This window comes from Abramis brama (assembly GCF_963993115.1).
Source record: "Abramis brama genome assembly, chromosome: 7".
In the NCBI taxonomy this organism is placed as follows: Eukaryota; Metazoa; Chordata; class Actinopteri; order Cypriniformes; family Leuciscidae; genus Abramis; species Abramis brama.
The window spans coordinates 13321299-13341961 of record NC_139969.1 but is presented as its reverse complement, the minus strand read 5'-3'; the positions used below and the strand labels follow the sequence as shown (position 1 = coordinate 13341961).

The 20663-nt window shown below is 37.0% G+C and overlaps 3 protein-coding genes across 7 annotated transcripts; 1 reads left to right on the top strand and 2 right to left on the bottom strand.

Annotated features, from left to right (window-relative positions):
• Positions 1-759: 759 nt before the first annotated feature.
• zp3f.2 (zona pellucida glycoprotein 3f, tandem duplicate 2) lies at positions 760-3362 on the bottom strand (the record flags this gene model as incomplete). 5 transcript variants are annotated; one of them, XM_084120109.1, is made up of 11 exons in its annotated part: positions 760-853; positions 953-1027; positions 1116-1217; positions 1311-1402; positions 1489-1577; positions 1658-1763; positions 1888-2068; positions 2146-2237; positions 2336-2439; positions 2521-2705; positions 3229-3362. In XM_084120109.1, the coding sequence occupies 8 exons, from the start codon at positions 2644-2646 to the stop codon at positions 1153-1155; spliced, it is 855 nt and encodes a 284-aa protein (XP_083976235.1). In that variant the 3' UTR covers positions 760-853; positions 953-1027; positions 1116-1152. The 5 variants fall into 5 exon arrangements, with proteins under 5 accessions (XP_083976235.1, XP_083976237.1, XP_083976233.1 ...); XM_084120111.1 differs by lacking the exon at positions 3229-3362 and adding an exon at positions 3008-3224 and having other exon boundaries at positions 1658-1778; XM_084120107.1 differs by lacking the exon at positions 3229-3362 and adding an exon at positions 3008-3224.
• On the top strand, positions 3357-4747 carry nedd8l (NEDD8 ubiquitin like modifier, like). Its single transcript, XM_084120112.1, has 4 exons — positions 3357-3574; positions 3842-3889; positions 3983-4065; positions 4167-4747. Exons 1-4 carry the CDS (start codon positions 3557-3559, stop codon positions 4258-4260), a joined length of 243 nt encoding a protein of 80 aa, XP_083976238.1. The 5' UTR covers positions 3357-3556; the 3' UTR covers positions 4261-4747.
• On the bottom strand, positions 4679-20595 carry ap1g2 (adaptor related protein complex 1 subunit gamma 2). The gene is made up of 22 exons (XM_084120106.1): positions 20338-20595; positions 18215-18423; positions 17898-18022; positions 17607-17748; positions 17259-17355; positions 17070-17146; positions 16887-16982; positions 16689-16769; positions 16487-16585; positions 16298-16353; positions 15363-15476; positions 15120-15260; positions 14177-14231; positions 13570-13692; positions 13061-13150; positions 9623-9750; positions 8902-9006; positions 8636-8780; positions 8418-8550; positions 7776-7927; positions 5464-5562; positions 4679-5361 (listed from the first exon to the last, which is right to left on the bottom strand). The coding sequence occupies exons 2-22, from the start codon at positions 18413-18415 to the stop codon at positions 5236-5238; spliced, it is 2385 nt and encodes a 794-aa protein (XP_083976232.1). The 5' UTR covers positions 18416-18423; positions 20338-20595; the 3' UTR covers positions 4679-5235.
• Positions 20596-20663: the final 68 nt, after the last annotated feature.

Genomic DNA, 20663 nt, shown 5'->3' with positions numbered 1-20663 from the left:
TTATGTGTAGTTATCTTCTAGTCATTGATTAGCATATTCTGTCATGATAATCTATAAATTGTGTTCCCAGGGGAAATCAATTTCTTTAAAAGCAAACATCTTCCTTTGCTTTGAACTTTGAGCTTCATAACTTTGCAGATGTTGTTTATACTCAAACAGCAACATTACACTCTAACTAAAGTTAAAAAAGTGAAATATTCAACCACCCCTTTAATATGCTTTAAGACAAACCATTTGCAAATTCATAAGTCAGCACCATTGCGAAGTATTTTCTCCTTAAAACTGCAGTGAACCAAAGACAGTCTCAAAATAGTGTTTTGAAATCACTGGTGTTTCTGACTTCACAAACTGCCATGTAACAGTAACCAATCTCATCAACATGTGATTATGAGTTGATCTCTGAGCTGGTGTGAGTGGAGGTGAGGCTAATTTGCATATTCATAGAAATGTATACTAAATGACAAGGGTGTAGAGTTACATTTAAGCTATTTTAAGGCATGAATAAATTTTGAAGGAAAAATTTTAAATATGTAATTTTGGTGATCAAAGATGAGTTAAGGGATAAAATTGACTACAGGGGGACTTTTATATTTCCTCAATGCATGCTATAACCTGCTCCCTTAGAGTAATCAATTTAATTATATGATCAAAAGGAAATACTGAGGCAATTTATGAAGACAAAATTGATGTGACACCACTTCCCTTATCACTTTGGTCAAAGAGATCACAGAGACAACGTTTCAAATAATAGACTTAAAGGATGTTTCACAGTCTTTTAATGAACAAAACGAGTCATACAAATCTAATGACTTCGTTGACCACTCCTAATGACTCCTGACCATGAATCAAGCACCTACAGAAAAGATGGAAAACATCAGTTCACTGCACACAACGGTTATTTATTCAGCACAAGAATATCATGTGTAGAGTGTAAACAGTAAACACCACTGACCTATCAATTAGCCACTGCATCAGACAGCCTCTCAACCTACCAATGAGGAAAAAAAATAATAAAAACGCAACATGTCTAAAAAAAAAAAATAGATGATTAGATAGATAGATAGATAGATATAGATAGGACAGTTTAAAACATTTCTAAGAACATAATTACAAACCTTTCTCTGAGATAAAGGATGGCACATCAGAGTAAAATCATGCTGAATCTTCAGTAATTGTCAAAGGTCCTAAAACAGACTTTAGTACCAGTCCTTGAGGTGCTGTAATCCCAACACATTGCATGTTCACTTAAACCCATGTTAAAGGGTTTGCAATTTTAACATAAGTTATTTGGCATTATGCTTTTGATTTACCGGAATCGGTTTCCCTCTTTCCACGAACTCCACATGTTGAATCACAGCATTGACAAAGAGAACTCTGGAACGGGTCATCTAAAAGCTCCCATCTGTTAATGAAGGATTATAGGATATTTTCCCATAAATCATGTCAGCATATTGAAGGATTTTAAGTACAAATCAAGAATACACTTACTCTCCTTTGGCTTTATTATAATTGCAGGCCTTCTTCACATCACTGAGGTTGTCAGGGTCCCATGCAATTAATTTGCAATGGATATAGACCTGCAGGGTGGGGGAGAACAGGCAGCAACAAATTCAGATGTTTAATAACTCGCCACACTCCTATGAAGAGACTCCCTCACCTCTTGTCCCATGGCGAATTTGAATGCTTGAAGGTGAAGCAGGATTGAGGAGGAGTGAGATCTTGGTAAAAACGTGGATAAACTTTTCTTACCATCCATAAGACACCTATGATGGGTTCACCTTAAGTCAATTATAAAAATATAGCCACTAAATTGCAGCAAATAAGGAAGATCTAACTTTATTGATGTACTGACTAATGGATATTTCAAATAATCACAAATATACACACCCTTTATTTGCTATAAGTGGGTATGTAAGACTATCCGGGGAGATTTCGAGAGTTGTAGAGGCTACACATTCCTCAAGAAGTAACAGCAGTGGCTGATGGGCTTGCTGGTCAACACCAGCCCAAATAGGGACAAAAGATCCCATCGGAAAGACACTGGATTCTGCAGGGCCACTGAAATCATCTGGAGAGAAGATTATGATAGGCGAGTTATTGTTAGAACAAGAATCACAGACAATGAATCAAGATCTGCCTACATACGATTGAGAATTGCCATGTGAAAGGCCAGTTCTCCATGACCTTGTATGGCACCAGTAGAAGAGCTCTGGAAGGCAGGAATCCAACCCTTTGGCCTGAAGACCGAATCAGAATGATTGTACATCGATGGGAATGATTTGGGATTGAGAGTCGTGGTGAAGACCTGTAGTAGGCTACCCAGTTGTGACGTTACCTGTCATTCACACATCTGATTGGATAGGTGAAAGAAGGAGGGTTTGGCTTTGGCAATGGCCTGTAGGTTAACTGGTTCTCATACACCAAGTATTTCCATGTAGCCTAATCGGAAGAAAAAAAAAAAAATTCTCATCAGCATATTTTCAGGATTCTGTGATTACCAAAATCAGGAAGTGAACTTACCGTACGTCTAAACTGACACTCACTAAGTGGATAGTCAAAGTCTGCCTCTGCTCCTTCATTTGACACATTTAAGAACTGTGAAGGAAAGCAACTACCCAAGAAAAGACGAGCAGGATTTCCAGTCATCGATTGGTTGATTTTCCACTTAACGTGAACAGACTGTTCGTCACACGTAACTTGGATATCTATAATAAAAAGAGTGAGGAAGTACTTTATTGTACACCTCAAAGTTGAAGAAAACTGAACAACTCGGATTGCCCATCCGTGTTTAGAACCTGGTCTCAAAGCAGGTTATTAGCAAGTAGACCATCTTGGATCAGCAACAACAAAAAACTAGTTTAAAACATGGTGGTTTGTCTACCAGCCATGATCAGCTACGCTGCTCTAAAGCACAACTACCCACTAAAGCTGGATTCTTTTAGATGTTAGGTTACATGTTAAGAACTTATAATGCATCATATTTTTCTTGTGCCATAATAAACATTACCATTATTACTATTTTCAGACATCACAAATGCTGTGGCAACTGAAAAAACAAACAAACATTGCCATAGGTTATTCATGATCGTAGATGTAGACCGAGTGAAGTGCAAACCAAACGCTGTCTGTAAGCAGCTGAATCCTGTTCCTTCGTCAATTATCTGTAGGCTAGCTAATTTACAACGGCTGACACCTGACAGGGGAGGGAATGAAAAAAGCAGCATTTACCTCACTAATTGGAATGTATGCTACGCTACATTTGCATTATAATTACTTCTGTAGCAATCTACAATTTTGTATATAATTTTGGCAGGGGTGTATTGGGAATTATTTCGTAGGATCCAACAAGATATCCAAAAGCGGAACCATTGTACCATTGGTATAGTTGTACCAAACTACCCGGAGTTTATTTCAGATACACGGGAAGTCAGACTGTGTTTTGTTTTGTTTGTTTCGTATTGCGTCTAAGTCGGTTAATTTGCAATTACTATTGTTTAAAATATCAAATTATTCAGTTTTTGTTCAACTTCTATGAGTTAAAAATACATCTCTCAATATGTTGATTAAAGTTAAGGTAAGCGATTTCTGTCCTCGCTTTTAGTTGTCGCTATGTGAGTTTCCATAATTCTGTTTTAACCTGGTTTTATGATTTCCAGTAACATGCTTAAACTGATTAAACTGTATTTGATTTGGGTTTAATTTCTAACTAAAGAGTAACCGATTATCTATTTAAAATCCTGTCAAAATGCAGATTTTTTTTTAACTACTAGTGAAGTGATTCAGATGTGAATTGTTTTTATAAAAAAAAAAATATATATATATATTTTTAATCGTTTCTCAGACACTCACAGGCAAAGAAATAGAAATTGACATCGAACCTACAGACAAGGTATGAGTGTTAATATCCTTAAAATGTGAATAATATTTCGGTATCTTTTGGATAATATTTGGATATTTCTTTTATGCGCTTTTTTTCAACAAGGTGGAAAGAATCAAAGAGAGGGTGGAAGAAAAGGAGGGGATCCCACCACAACAGCAAAGACTAATTTACAGTGGAAAACAAATGTAAAGTTCCCCATTAATATTAATTAATCATTTTGAAGTTAAAATATCGAGGAAAATAATCCATTCAAAAATAAATTCTTATCTATTTTTCTCTATTTCAGGAATGATGAGAAGACTGCTGCTGACTACAAGATTCAGGGAGGATCTGTCCTGCATTTAGTTCTGGCTCTCCGAGGAGGGGAAAACCTGCACTAGCCCGGTCTATCTCCCTGTGTCTTTCCTCTAATCTATTATGGTAAACTTGTAAATAGTAGAAATGTTTTATCATGTACATAAACAGACTAGCCAGGTGGCTCTGCTGCTTAAAGCCACACGTGGACATTTGGTTTGTCATGTTATTATTGTGAATCTGAACCATTTACAACAAAAATGTGAGTTCATATTGACATTTGTTTCTGCCCTTTTTGTTCTGTGGTATATGACAGTATATACTTGAGCAGGTTAAGAACTGTTTACTCATGTTTTAAGGATTCATTAATTAGTTTGCATTATCTCTTGCTAGTTTAAATTTCTCATTCAGCTGTTAAACATGCAGTAAGGCATGTTGTTTCCTAAAAGAGATGCTCACGTGCACCATCATCTTCCTAAAAACTAATTTCTTGAATGCGGTGCATTATACCATATATATATGTTTTATTGTATTGTGTTTGGATAAGAGGAATAAACAAATTGGATAAATGGATATTTGTGGTTTCACACACACAATGAGGTTGTTTGAGAAAAATGAATATGACATTCTAAATATGTGAGATGGTAAGTTCACATTCATAGTCAAGAAAAACGGTAAACAAAAAATTATGATGAGAGGCTTAAAGATAACAAAGGCAATTGGAGCTCAAATTAATTAATTAGGGCATATGAAGGATATCTGTAATTCAAGTTCTTCAACTTGTTGACAGGGTTATTTAGTGACAGTGCACAAAGGAGCTTATCTAATGATAGTGTGCATTAGTTTGACTGTTCACTCTTGTGCAGTAATGACAGCACATTAAACCACACTTTGTTCAAGACAATTCAAACCAAGTTAACACTTCATAAACACCTGTTGTATCAAATCTGCCATGAGAGCGTTCAGTCCATAATAGAAAGGTTGACAGAGAGCTGCCTATTTCCATAGATTTCAATCTCAATGAGATAGACAGTCATGGAGATTCTGAACTTGTAGGTCGGTCACAAGGGGCTGATTGATGGCTGACAGTTCCAACCCAGACTAGGAAAGGAGTCAATTTGTACTGTGTCCTGATGCACTGCACCCTGATGTGAGTAAGACACTCGAATCCGCATCTTAAGGCTGACCTGTAGGGGGGAAATAAAAGTATAGTCAAGCTTGTTCATATATAGCACCGATAAGTTTTGTGAGAAACACAGTCGCACAAAACTAAAGCAGGATGGACTTGCCTTGTTAGGGTTGTTGAGTAAAACAGTCTGTGTGACTTGACCAAGGCCATGTGCTGGAATCACATTACCACTCGGAGCCTTCATCTGCAGCTGAACACTCTGAAAAAGGAGAATAATATTGTTTTAATGTGATAACAGCGTGTGACCGATTCTGACAAATTTCTTTCAAATTTACAACCCCACTTCCAGAAAAGTTGGGACATTTTATAAAATGTAATTCAAAATCAAAAATCTGTGCTTTGTTAATTGTCTTTAACCTGTTTTCACTGACCAACTTAATTGTATTTTGTAAATCGTTGCCGTTTTGCAAGTGGAATTTTAGCCCAATCTCACCAAATATACAAGACAACTGCTCAACAGTCCAAATGTCATCATTGTCTGATTCTCCTTTTCATGATGGGCCATATATTTTCAATAGGAGACAGATCTGAACTGCAGGCAGTCAATTAAGCACATCCCTTCTTCGGTGAAGAGTGTCAGTGTAGAAACCACTCTGTAGTTGTAGCATGTGCTGAATGAGGCCTAGCATTGTCTCTGTATAATCCCAACATACGCCTCAACGTCAATGGTACTTTCACACACATGCAAGACACCCATACTGTTTGCATTGATGCCCCCCCATACCATGACATCTGTTTGCTTTTGCATCTGTGGCTGATGAAAGTCTGGATGGCCCCTTTCATCTGTGGGACTGAAAATTATCCATTTTCAGTCCCACACATGGTCGATATCCATTTTTCCCAAAAACATGCTGAAACATGGACTCATCTGACCACAGCACACATTTACACTGTCACTGTCTTTCAGACCATCTGAGATGAGCTCAAGTCCAGAGAACTCCGCAGCATCTCTGCATTGAACAGATGTATGCTCCTTTTATACCCAAACACAATACCCTCACCTATTACCAGTTCCCCTGCTAACTGTTACAAAACAGTTTAAATGGTATCCCAAATGTTTTGAATGTTTTGGAGTGTGTTGCAGCCATCAAAATAGAAATACAATTAATTTGGCCAGTGAAAACTATAATTTTTTTCTTTGTATTTGTCAGTTAAATAAAGGTTCAAGTGAATTAACAAATCACAGATTCTTGATTTTATTGCGTTTTTACAAAATGTCCCAACTATTCTAGAATTGGGGTTGTATTTATTGAGAAATATCATTTATTGCGGATGTAATGTGGATGAGAATCGCATTTATCATTTCTTTGGCACAAAACGCATTCAATGACTCATTTGAAATTACATAATTTCAAAAGCTTACATAATACAAAACTGAATAAGGGCTCGTTCACACAGAATGCTTTTTTGCTTTGAAAGAACGTGAGAAGTGGGGCAGAGCGGAATGGAGAAGCTGAGCAAATGGGTGGAGCTTACGTTTAGCGAATGTAATTCTATGATGCAATTTGGGCCTAATGGGTGGAGCTAGACTATCCAACCACACCCTAACCCTACCCACAACTCTATCCCATCAGCCCCTTAGAGCTCCAGAGAGGAGGAGCTGGTCATCATTTGCGTTCATCAGCATTTTTTAAAAGTCGAACTGATTTTGTCTTGAGTGCCACGTTTTTAGAACGCAATGTCATGCGCGAGACGCTGCAAAAGACGCAAGTGCAACAGTTATACATGTCAGTCTAGCGCATTTACATAGTAAAACAATGGAAAAGTAGCGCATTGGAATGAAAAAACGCATTCTGTGTGAACGATCCCTAAGACCGCAATTCGCTACATTACTACAGTAATACCATATTGAAATATATTCCAAATCTAAAAATAATCAAATACTATAAAAACAATTAGATGTAGCTGAACACCTACAACTAGTCTATCAATTGTATTACCATCTATACAAAAGAGGACAATTTTATATTGTAATGTAAAAATGGACCATTTAACATATACTGCAGTGAATTCTAAACAGTAGAGAGCTGTCATTCTTGTTTTGTAAAGAAATTTTACATAAGAAAAACATTTTGTGATGCTACTTGTGATTAGAGTTGTATAGGTCATTCTTTATAAGTGACAAATTGTGTTGGGTGAAAAACTTTGCTAGTGTTTTGGAAGTGTTGTATAAAGTGTTTTGGTAGTTTTAGTGCATTTTGAATGTGCAATAAACTCCTGTGCCAAGTTGAAAGTTAGTTAGGAAAAATGTGCAAAAAGTTTTTAAAAGTGACTCAAGTATTGAGAAATAAGTCCTACAGAGTCTAAAAAAAGTGTGCCTGTCACTTTTTGAACAACGGGTGAGTAGTTCACTCTATTACACACACAAAAGCTTATGTTATAAAAGACAATTAGCTGAAATTAATATCAGACCTTAGGTACAGCTGCTTGAAGAGTGAAGTTGGTGATGTCACTCTGAGTGGAGTTAGAGGCAATAAGGGTGACCGTGACATCTGTTTCTGTCTGTTTGTCACATTGGGTTTTCAGGCTTAATCCATTCTTCTCATACACCGTAACAGTGGGAACTACATGCAAACACACCAACACCGAGGTGAAAACTGTAATATTATCACAATTTAAAATAATAATTTTCTATTTTAATATATTTTAAAATGTAATTTATTCCTGTGATCGCAAAGCTGAATTTTCAGCTGCCATTTCTCCAGTCTTCAGTGTCACATGATCCTTCAGAAATCATTCTAATATGCTGATTTGTTGCTTTTATAAATGTTGAAAAATTTGTGCTACTTAATGTTTTTTGTGGATACAAATTTTCAGGATTTTTTGATGAATAGAATGTAAAAAAAACAAAAAACAGTTTAATTGAAATAGAAATAGAATTTGTAACATTAGAAATGTAATTTTTGGTCAATTTAATGCATCCTTGCTTAATACAAATATTTTATTTAAAAAAGAAAACCTGATCCCAAAATTTTAATGGTAATGTATCTTTAAAGGTCTCCTGTATCTTTAAACTGGAGAAATCATCAGTGCTTCAGGTGTCCATGTTCTCACCTGGTGTTGGTTCCAGTCCTCCCAGCAGGTCAAGAAGATCGGCACTAGAGGTAGTTGTTGGAGTGATGGTTGGGGCAGGCTTGGGCTGGAGAGGCGTATCGGTCCCACCCAAGAGATCCAGAAGGTCGCACACCTTTAACAAAAGTATAAATACCAAAAAAATGTATATCTATTCTTTAACAGTTCAGTGTCTAAATACAAGATCATATAATAATTACCTGGCTTGCTGGTTCTGAGAGCAAACCTGCCTCAACTGGTTTGGGTTTGGATGGGTCAGGCTCCTTAATCTCTCCTGATGTGTCTCCATTAGTGTGTCCAGGTGAGTTCTTATCCATCACAGGCATTCTTTCCAACACTGCAGCTCTGAGAGGAAGACAGTGAACTTGATCGCTTAATCATGAACTGCTTAAGAGCTGCACAATTCATGCATGATCTGGGTTTTTTGTACTGAAAAATAGTAGGCTAATAAAGCACATAGCGGTACCTCATGTGGTCATATTTCTTGAAGAGTGCATTATATTCGACCGCTCTCTGCTGAAGTTCCAGGTCAATGCAGCTGCCGTAAATACTGACAATACTTCTGATTCGGCTGATTAAGAGAAAAACAGAAAGATGAAAAAGATCTAAGACAAAACAGGCTCAAAGAAACAAGCAAATATACTGAGAGAGAGGATTTACTGTACAATATATCAGTACCATAATTGTTATCAGCCCAAATTGTACATTTTTTTAATTTACAATTTTAATTTTCTATTTTTAGTATGTTAAAATTTGTATTTATTCCAGTGATCAAAGCTGAATTTTCAGCAGCCATCACTCCAGTCTTCAGTGTCACATGGTCCTATAGAAATCACTCTAATATAATGATCTGGTGCCCCAAGAAACATTTAGTCTTATTACAATTACAATGTTAAAAACAGATCTGCTGCTTAATATTCTTCTTTTTTTGTAACGATGTAAATGTTTTTACTGTAACTTTTGATAAATTTAATGTGTCCAAGCTCAATAAAAGTATTAACTTATTTAAAAAAACAAAAACAATGCCTAAACTCACTTGTGGCATTTAAAACGATTGGGTTAAGTTTTCAACGGTTTAAATTCTTTTAGACAAAATACTGTAGAATTATACAAATACTTCTTTCATTATTTTTCATATTCAATTCACAGTGCATTTTTTGCCAGCATTTCATAATAACGTTTCTCACTCGACATTATCAGTGATCCGAGTGCTCAGCTTCATGGTAGCAGTGAGTGCGAAGCCTCTGGTTGCTGGTGATGACATGTGAGACTGAAGAACTGTCTCCAAGGCCTCCAAGGCGTCATCTTCTGTAACCTAATGGCAGAAAAGGCCCAAAACACAATTTAGTCACTCCTTAAACAACAAGTACTGTGGTGGCATCAGATATCAGTACCATGGCAATTTGTTTCATTTACCATGGTGTAATTGATGTGCAAAACTACATGTTTTCAAACCTGACAAATTGGTTAAGGATAGAAATTATTGTAAGTATAATTATGCTAGTTTGTGAGACACAACTTCTCAGATGGGTTTCTGTTAAAGGGATGTTCACCCAAAAATGAAAATTCTGTCATCATTTACTCACCCTCAAGTTATTCCAAACCTGAATGAATCTCCTCCTTCTGCTGAACACAAAATAAGATATTCTGATGAATGTCGGTAATCAAACAGTTGATGGACCCCACTGATTTCCATTGTATGATACAAAAAATAAAATACTATGGAAGTCAATTACTGACATTCTTCAAAATATCTTCTTTTCTGTTCAGCAGAAGAAAGAAATGAATACAGGTTTGGAACAACATGAGGGTGAGTAAATGATGACAGAATTGTAATTTTTGGATGAGCTATCCCTTTAAAGTAAGAAAAGCGTTAAACTTTACACGCAAAAGTACAGCATGCTAGTCTAGTGAAACTTCATGACCCATCCCTACCACAATAATGGATAATAAGCATATTCATATACAATGGTATTTACAGTACATGGTACTGTCAAGAAGAGATGCCTAAATGAGAACACTAGTGTACTATTTATGAAGGCCATATCCCTAAGACCGAGCATATCTGCTGACTCGGTTGATTCTCTCCTTGATTCTTTTAACTCAAAGGTTAAAAATGTAATTGATGATATTGCTCCTGTGAAAGTCAGGAAGAATGGTAAACAAAAAGCACCTTGGAGAAACTCAACAGCAGTGCAAATTATGAAAAGACAATGCAGAAAATCAGAGCGCATGTGGCGAAAGACAAAACTTGTAATCCACTATAACATCTATAGAGACACCATTCGTGCTTTCAATATGGAACTAGGCAAAGCTAGACAGACTTTCTTCTCCAATATCATAAACAGAAACCTAAATAATACTCGAAATCTCTTCGCTACTGTCGACAGACTAACAAATCCCCCAAGCGAGATTCCCAGTGAAATGCTCTCCGACAGCAAGTGTAGTGAGTTTGCTACCTTTTTCTCTGAGAAAATCAATAATATTAGAAAGGTGATCAGCACATCCTTGAGTTGCGCTGGGGTCAGTCAGATCAGACTTCAACCTGAGAAAGTAGTTACTATGTCTGATTTTGAAGAAATTGATGGCAAAATTCTGAAAGAAACCGTTCAGCACCTTAAAACATCAACCTGCGCCCTTGACACACTTCCCACATCTTTTTTTAAAAGTGTGTTAGACTGTTTAGAAGCAGATCTCATAGAAGTGGTAAATGCCTCACTTTTCTATGGAAGTTTTCCAAACTCCCTTAAAACTGCTGTTGTCAAACCCCTCCTGAAAAAGAGCAATCTGGATAAGACTATATTAAGCAACTATAGACCGATCTCAAATCTTCCTTTCACAGGCAAAATCATTGAAAAAGTTGTCTTCAACCAGCTGAACAAATTCTTAAACTCAAATGGATACTTTGATAATTTTCAATCTGGCTTCCGATCGCATCACAGCACAGAGACGGCGCTCATTAAGATAATAAACGATATTCGCTTAAATACAGATTCAGGCAAATTATCAGTGCTGGTTCTACTCGACCTCAGTGCTGCATTTGACACTGTCGATCACAAAATACTTCTAGACAGGCTGGAAAACTGGGTGGGGTTTTCTGGGACAGTTCTAAAATGGTTCAGGTCATACTTAGATGGGAGAGGTTATTATGTGAGTATAGGTGACCATAAGTCTGAGTGGACGCCCATGACATGCGGAGTCCCTCAAGGCTCAATTCTTGCGCCACTCCTGTTCAACCTGTACATGCTCCCAATGAGCCAAATAATGAGAAAGAACCAAATCTCTTACCACAGCTATGCAGACGACACACAGATCTACTTAGCCCTATCGCCTAATGATTACAGCCCCATTGACTCTCTGCTTCAATGCATTGATGAAGTCAACAGCTGGATGTGCCAAAACTTTCTACAGTTAAACAAAGACAAAACTGAAATCATTGTGTTTGGAAACAAAGATGAAGTTCTCAAGGTGAACGCATACCTTCACTCTAAAGGTCAAACAACTAAAAATCAGGTCAAGAATCTTGGTGTGTCTTTAGAGTCAGACCTTAGTTTCAATAGTCATGTCAAAGCAATAACTAAATCAGCATACTATCATCTGAAAAATATTGCAAGAATTAGATGCTTTGTTTCCAATCAAGACTTAGAAAAACTAGTGCATGCTTTCATCACCAGCAGGGTGGATTATTGTAATGGACTCCTCACTGGCCTTCCCAAAAAGACCATAAGACATTTGCAGCTCATACAGAACGCTGCAGCCAGGATTCTGAGCAGAACCAGAAAATATGATCATATCACACCAGTCCTCAGGTCATTACACTGGCTGCCAGTTACTTATAGGATTGATTTTAAAGTATTATTACTAGTATATAAATCATTCAATGGCCTAGGACCTCAATACATTGCAGATATGCTCACGGAATACAAACCCAACAGATCACTCAGATCATTAGGATCACATCAGCTAGAAGTTCCAAGAGTTCACTCTAAGCAAGGAGAGTCTGCTTTTAGCTATTATGCCAGCCGCAGCTGGAACCAGCTTCCAGAGGAGATCAGATGTGCTCCTACATTAGTCACATTCAAATCCAGACTCAAAACACATCTGTTTAACTTTGCATTTAATGAATGAGCACTGTGTCACTGTTTGTCCGACTGTTTATACTGTGTCTTATTTTAGTCTTTATTCTAAACTGTTTTAATTATTTTTAGTTCTTTCTCGTTTCTTTATTTTAAACTGTTCTTTATTCTAAACTGTTTTAATTATTTTTAGTTCTTTCTTGTTTCTTTATTTTAAACTGTTTTGTATATTCTTATTTCTTCTGATTATTTTTAATAGTATGTAAAGCACTTTGAATTACCATTGTGTATGAAATGTGCTATATAAATAAACTTGCCTTGCCTTGCCTTACTCCAAGGTACATAAAAAAATAAACATTCGGCTACCAAGGTACTTGGTAATTTTGGATTCCTTCTTGTTAGTGGCTTGCAACATAAAATACTATATATGTATTCATTTATGTGTCAGATTCATATTGATCCAGTATTGACACCGATGTGTGCCGATGTAGTGCACCAAATGTGCTCCCTATATAATTTTACATGTATCATTATTTTATTTCTGTTTACCTGCACAGGCTCAATCTCCTCACACTCGCCCTTCAACAGCAGGTCTCCATACTCCCCGATACACCAGCACGCAACTTGGACCAAGGATTGCTATGAAAATAAACTATTTAGTCCATTACACACACACAGGAATGTATGAAAATGTTCCCATTCACATGACACGTCATTGCCCAGAGATGCTCAAAGGCCAAAAACACAATGCACATGTTGTACATCTTGTGTGGAAGGCCACGTCTACATCACACTGAACACGTTTTTACATTTCACTGCGCTGCTTTTCTATTGTTTTTTTTTTTACGTGAAAATTCGTTAGTCACACTTGCATCTTTTGCAGCGCCTCCTGCATGACATGGAGTTCTAAAAAACACAGTGCTCAAGAAGTTAAACTTTTAAAAATCATGTCTACACATTTTCTAACTCTTCCTAATCAAACACACCTGATTCAACTCATTAGTAGAGACTCCAAGACCTGTGTGAATGGCCCCTTATAAGCAAAAACATATCCTTACCTGTGAAATATCTTTTACAAGCGCTCTGTAGAGCTTGTGAACAGTGTAACAGTGGAGCTCAGAAGCAGTAGTGATGAGTTGGATTAGATTGGGCACAGTCTCATCTCTTACATCGCCCCCTGCCTGAAAGAGAAAGTACTACATTTAAAACTTGATACAGTTGAAAAGATACAGTAGTTCACCTAATACATTCTAACCCAGTATCATTTTCTTTTTTTATGAATTTTAGGACATATTTTTTCCAGTCTATTCCTCACACAAAGCTATCTTGTGGCTTCAGAAGACTTAAAATAATGCTCATCAGTCATATGGGCTACTTTTATGATACTTTGTTGTTATTTTTTCAAGCTTGGCATTTAAAAAAACAAAAAAAAAACACAATTTACATTCATTGCATAGAAAATCTGCCAAACATTGTGCGTGAGATTTCCTGTTGTGTTTCACAAAAAAGAAAAGAAATTAATGCTGCGTTGAAATGGATGAGAACTTTAATAAACACCAAGATGTTTACAGACTGAACGTCATTGCTTATTTGCAAATGGGAAGACTTTTTGTTGTATTTTGGGAGGCATGTAACAGTTTTGGTTGTGTAGCAGTGGCTATTTACCGTAGTGAGCACATGCAGGATGGTATCAATGTGCCAGCGCTTAGAAGGGGAATACCTGACCAAGACACAGAGAGAGAGACACACAAAGACAACGTGCTGTTCAGTGCCTGTGACTTGCCACATAGACAGGTTAACACAGAAAACAACAAAAAAGGCAATAAATCAGGATTCTTCCACATGACACGTTTTAGAATGGGTTAGCCAATGATTGCAAAGACTGAGCTCATGAATATTAATTAGCTCAAACGTCCAGTTAATCTTCATGGTCCAGTTGTCTAATTCATATTCACGAGCCAAACCTTAACCTTGGTATTTTTTATAGACTGATGTGTACAGATGTGTTTGAGTCACACGGTCTTGTAGATGTTTGGCACTGAGACGTTCCACATGCTGTTTGAGCTAGTTTGCCGGGATATGTTTACATGTTGTTTTTGTATATTAATTAATAATTAATCGGGGGAGCAGATCTGTAGTAGGACTTAATAATTTACCATGAAGATATGGGTAAAAACTAAATTTCTAAAATACACATTTGCGTCTCCTAAAAATTCTGAAGAGTGAAGTTTGTTCTTTTTGTCAATTCACATGACCAAATAAATGTAACATACCTTATTAGATAATCTTTTGCCTGCCAGAGTACATCAATTGAAATGTACGGATTCTTTGTTAAGTTAAATATGTAGAGATTTAGCACCACACATTATCTGATATTCTTAGCTACCACTCCAAGTTCCATAGAGAGGTAAGCTATACATTTTAATATCAAATGATGGGAAATGGCATTAAACGTAGGCATGTCTTACAGGACAGTGTCAAAGTTGGTTTCTGTAAGACAGTGTTTAATAGGAGAGATACACAAATGAGCGGAGCTGAACCACAGACACACAGACATATAATGGATGAAACTAACAGGTAGATATAAAGTACAAAGGACTGATGATACCTTTCAGCAGCGTTGAAGATGCCAGAAGCGGTTTGAGATCGAAGCTCTAGAGGACAGGTTGAAAGAAAAATGAGAAGCTCCTTCATCATTGAGCGAATGTTCACAGCCGACACAAGGGCAAGTGACAGATCCAATGCACGACTGCATAAGAAAAAGAGCAGGATGAATAACTGCAATTATATCTCAATTTATATACATCTGTATTGTCTATATGCATTCTCTTTTTTTAATAATTTATAGTACCGTTTCACCGAGGTGTCTTGATCTTTCAGGCAGTCCACAATGGTGCCTCTGTGCCGCTGCACTGCATTGTGGTCAGTCTGCACTATTTTCTGGAGTGATGTCATTGATATGTAGCTGTAATAGATGAGAGAGACAGAAAATGAGCATGTACTGGCATGAGTAGGGCTGAGAAACTGAATTTACATTTTCTACTCAAAAAACACTGTAGTGCAAGTATAAAAATAATAATAATAAAAAAACACATACATATATACACACACATATACACATATATATATATATATATATATATATATATATATATATATATATATATATATATATATATATATATAATTTTATCAAAAGAAACTTTGAATATCTGTGGACAGCAGACACCCAAATTTGATTTTAAACATGAAATAAAAATTATGAAATGGATCTGCTCTTATTGCAAAATGAAAGAAACCACCATTTGAAAGTTTGGGGTCTGTAAGAGTTTCTAATGTTTTTGAAAGAACCTCACAGAGGTTGCAGTAAAAACTGAAATATAACAATTTAAATTAATTATTTTCTATTTTTATTATATTTTAAAATGCAACTTATTATTGTGAATTTTCTTATTAAAGCTGAATTTTAGCAGCCATTAGTGTCGCATGATCCTTCAGATTATCAATGTTAAAAACAGTTGTGCTAACTGACCCCAAAATTTTTAAGCTACTAGAACAAGAAAAACAGGCTAACCCTGACAGCCTCTGCATAACACATTCTGATTAGTCAGCTCAAATATGAATTAAAAGTGTACAATCAGGTCACAGCAGGAGAGAAAGAAAAGAAGTATGTGGTGGTGTTATAAAAATAAAATAAAATCCATTAGATCTACTATGATTGATTAGACCGATTTAACAGTTCCAGTGCTTTTAAATATAGAAGTATTAAAAAAAGAAGAAACTTACCGAATATTCCTGTCATTATTAAGTAGAAACCTCCCCAGAATATTTACAGCTAGCACCTTAAAAAGACAAATTATATGCATTAAATGACCTGAAATAAACTACAGAAGCATCATTCCACTCCTGTTTAACCCAAACATCCCTACTAATCATAAAACTGTATATTAAATCGTATATGAAATTGTGACCAACCCTAAGCCCACTCTCTGAGTTGATGTCCATGATAGTTAGGACTGTTTCATACAGCACAGCACTGCCTGCAGTCTTACTGCTGTCTGTATTTGTAGCCACCTATGCAACAGAATCACCAAGATCAAGCATTAAAACTCTGCTTTAAAAATACATAACTAATATGATTAACTGCATTTCACAGGGTGTGTTTGTTTTATTGTACCTGTGCCAACAAGTCATTCATGGCATCACTAGCGGTGTCATTATTGTGACCCAGAATTCTTAGCAATCTAAGGATGCGCACCTGAGGGACAAAAATAGACCAATCAAGTCCTGATAGTCATACAGATCAGTGTAACATGTAGAAAGTATGTTGTAGCCTGATAAAGAGTGATATTAAGCTTGACTGTAGCGGACAAACCTGCAGAAAGGGGTCGCTGATACCAGCTACATTGTGCTCTGGAGAATAACTGGATGTCACAAGACCTTTCATGATCTGTACCAGTTCAGGAACAGCCTGATGGAATGGGAAGGAAAAATAATTAGTAGTCTGTATAACTGAGTAGTTAAAGTCAAAGTTTTGGAGAAAATTCACTTGAATTACCTTGCGGAACTGATCGAGAGTGTCAGGATTTTGCGCACACAATTCAGTGATAAGAACTACAGCCCCATGCAAAACCCCTGTGAAAACAGTCAGGCAGTTACAAAACCCCATTATATTAAAAATACTGCACATAATACAAACTTTTTTTGTGTGAAAACACAAGTTATAAAAAGAAACAATGTAGCTAACCATGGTTCTTCTCAGACAGAAGAGACCTTGCAGCAGGAATAAACAGCTCTGCAAGCTCTGGGACCTTTCTTATTATGTGGACGGCACACAGCGTGGCCTAAAGCAGGTATCATTATCAGTAGTACACAGAAAAAAGAAAAGAAAAAAAACACACAATTTAGCAGGATTATGTTAATCTGGATGATGACATGACTTAAACACAAGGGCGTAGGTTTGATTTTGACATAAAAATCATAGCTAGGGGATAATTCAGTAGTCGCTGGATATTGGTGGGTCCCTACCGTATTCTACGCCCTTGCTTAAACTATACTTGAAAATGTTTACTGACATAAAATGTCATGAACTGACCTTTTTCTTGATATAAGAATTAGACGCCCTGAGGAGCCGTTCGATCTCTGGTGCCAGGTCTCGACACATCTCAGCTGAACCCATGCAGGCCAGAGTGCATAGAGCCAGAGACTGAACATACTGACTGCTGTGGGAAAGGTCACTACAACAGAGATAAAAATGGCCAGACAGAATAATATATTTAGACAGAATAATATTATTATATGTAATATAATAATAATAATTTGAAACTGGAATCAAATAATAATATATAAATAACATATTATATTACATATAATATACAGAATTTACTTCTTGATTGAGTTGGTAATCAGTAAGCTAGCATCCTGCTTCTCATCCAGGAGCATCATGGCTCCCAGGTAACCCATCCGCTTCTCGTTGTACCTGGGGCTGGCAATTAGACGTACACACTCCATCTGCAGGAGTCAATACTACAGTTATCACCATAGTAAGATATATAACAGGTGAAAAGACAACTAAAAAAAAAAATATATAGAGGGATAAGGCTACACAGATGAGAATCAAGATGCAAAGATGTGATGTATCCATAATTGGAGATGTAAAACTTTGTTATCCATCAATGCAACCACACACACATTAAGAGTTACCTGGCCAAAGTGTGCAGGGTAGCCCAGCATGTGCACGTAGAGTAGTTTTGCAAGGCTGTGCGAACGTTCCCCATTGTCACCCTGGCGAAACTGGGCACGGATATCTGCACACTCTCTTTGGATGATGCCCCTCTCCTCGCCTTGTGTCCGGGCACTTCGGATGACCCGGATCATTTCCTGTAAACGCACTGATGGACTCATGACTGTATCTGTAATCAGAGAGATTGAGAGAGGCATTTCATAGAAATTGAAAGAGGAACCAGCATATACCCAGAACAAAGCAATTACTTTACATTGGTGGTTTCTTGGTACTTAATTCAATTGCATTTTTGAACAGACAGAATTTAATGTTTATATTAAATGCAACTCTGAGGGTCTAATTTGCTTCCATTTTATATAAAGAACTATCAAGTCATGTCAGGGCAATACCATGACCACTTTTTTTTAATAGAACCTCAATTTTAACACTGCAGTTGACCACCGACCAACACAGCAAACTTCATCCATGTGTAGTATATGTGCAATATATTTAGTGAATAACAATTTGATAATCAGATAACTTGGATTATAGAGCAAGAGTCGTATGGATTGCTTACACTACTGTTCGGAAGTTTGGGGTCGATGAGATTTTTTATGTTTTTGAAAGACGTCTCTTATGCTCACCAAGGCTGCATTTATTTGATAAAAAAAAAAAAAAAAAGTGTTCTATTTTAATAATATAGAAAGAAAGCAGAATTTTCAGCAGCCATTACTCCAGACTTCAGTGTCACATGATCCTTTAGAAATCATTCTAATATGCTTATTTTGTGCTCAAGAAACACTTGTGCTATGACTAAGCCTCTGCAGATGCAAAAGAGAACCCACGACACACCCCTCCTGATCTCACTCCACTGGCTCCCAGTTGTGGCCAGGATAAAATTTAAAGTTATAAAGCTGGCTCTTAGGACTACCCCTGGAACAGTTCCCCCCTACCTCAACCCACAACTACAAATTTACGCTTCCTCCTGCCAGATCAGGTTACTGAATGAGCCAAAACAATGAGGCAAAAAGTCCCTCTGTTCCCCCCACACACACACAAAGTATATGTAATCTTCTCTGAATTTCTTCTCTTCTCTAGCTGGTGTCCTAATCTAGTTGTCCTTTAAACATGACATTGTTTACTACAACGTTTGTTGGCTCTTTGATGAATGCTTTGTTCCTCTTTTGTGAGTCCATTTGGATAAAAGGATCTGCTAAATCCATAAATGTAAACGTTACTATTTTTGTGAAAAACCATGATCATCTTTTTTCAGGATTCTTTGATGAATACAAAGTTCAAATAATCTTGAATCACTTTCGATCAATTTAATGCATCCTCACTGTAGGCTATTTATTAAAAAAATATTTTGGGGTGCCTCTTTGGAGCATAATAGCCTGTAGCTAATCAATTATATATTTGTATGGTATGAACAAATTAAACATCGTTAAACATCCCGAAATGTCTCATTTTTGAGTGCACTCTTTCTCCAAAATTGTTTTAAGGACCTAAAGGTTATTTGGGCCTGTTGCCTCTGGTTCCTCTTCCTCCAGCTGAGGAACTTACACCTGCTTTCATTTCAGATTTTCCCATGATGACTACATTCATTCCCGCATGCGCACTGCGCGCGCTACGCGGCCTTCGGTCGCTGTGACGTTACTAATCTACAAATGCATTCCACATGATCTCATTGTCGTTTTGACATCTAACAGAGCCATTTTCATATAATATATACAGCGCAGTCAATGTGTTCATAAATAGTCAGTTTTCATCGAACCACCACCTTTGAACAAAAACGCTGTGTGTGCATTAAACTCAGATGCAATAAAATGCTGATAAAACGTAAACAGTCAGGAGATAACGACAGGAAAGACTTGAATGATCTGAAAACGGCGATCAATTTGTGCTGCTCGTCGCTCTCATCGTTTGCAGGAGACGTAAACATTTCTTGCTTTGTGGTACGCTGCATCTGTTTATGATTAAACTAAGTATTACTTATGATACTTTTCGGTGGCAAAAGTCACGTTTGTACACGTCCCGAGTGTTGTTAACCCGTGTTTATATCCGCTGACGTTTCCAGCATCTGATCCCGGGCTCATCGTCTTACCTTAAGCAGCGCAGTAATTCCAATCGCCGAAGCCAGCCGGCTGCTCAGAGCCTAATTCATCCGCTCCTCCTCTTCTGTTTAACCTTACGATGTATCCGTTGGTAACCAGGCGAGGTATGTTACTTTACGAGCAACTTTACCCGCAGTAACAGCATTTACAAATGTGTATAAGCCTCATAGTACAGCGCTACTTCCGCCATCCGGGTATGCCATTCATTCCTGTCCAGCTGCTCTGGAACTGGAAAAATACTTGTGTGCAGTGTGTATTTAAAGGACCCGCGAACTATTTACTGATGTTTCGTCCATTTTTCCAAGTAAATTAAAGT

Bases quoted from the DNA above. Each gene is read 5' to 3' on its own strand.
- nedd8l (XM_084120112.1), top strand. The intron at 3,890-3,982 runs GTATGAGTGTTA...TTTTTCAACAAG, and splicing joins ACATCGAACCTACAGACAAG to GTGGAAAGAATCAAAGAGAG. The intron at 4,066-4,166 runs GTAAAGTTCCCC...TCTCTATTTCAG, and splicing joins ATTTACAGTGGAAAACAAAT to GAATGATGAGAAGACTGCTG.
- ap1g2 (XM_084120106.1), bottom strand. From the start codon at position 18,415: ATGAGTCCATCAGTGCGTTTACAGGAAATGATCCGGGTCATCCGAAGT. The intron at 18,023-18,214 runs GTAACTCTTAAT...TGACTCCTGCAG, and splicing joins ACCCTGCACACTTTGGCCAG to ATGGAGTGTGTACGTCTAAT. The intron at 5,362-5,463 runs GCAAGTCCATCC...TCCCCCCTACAG, and splicing joins TACTCAACAACCCTAACAAG to GTCAGCCTTAAGATGCGGAT.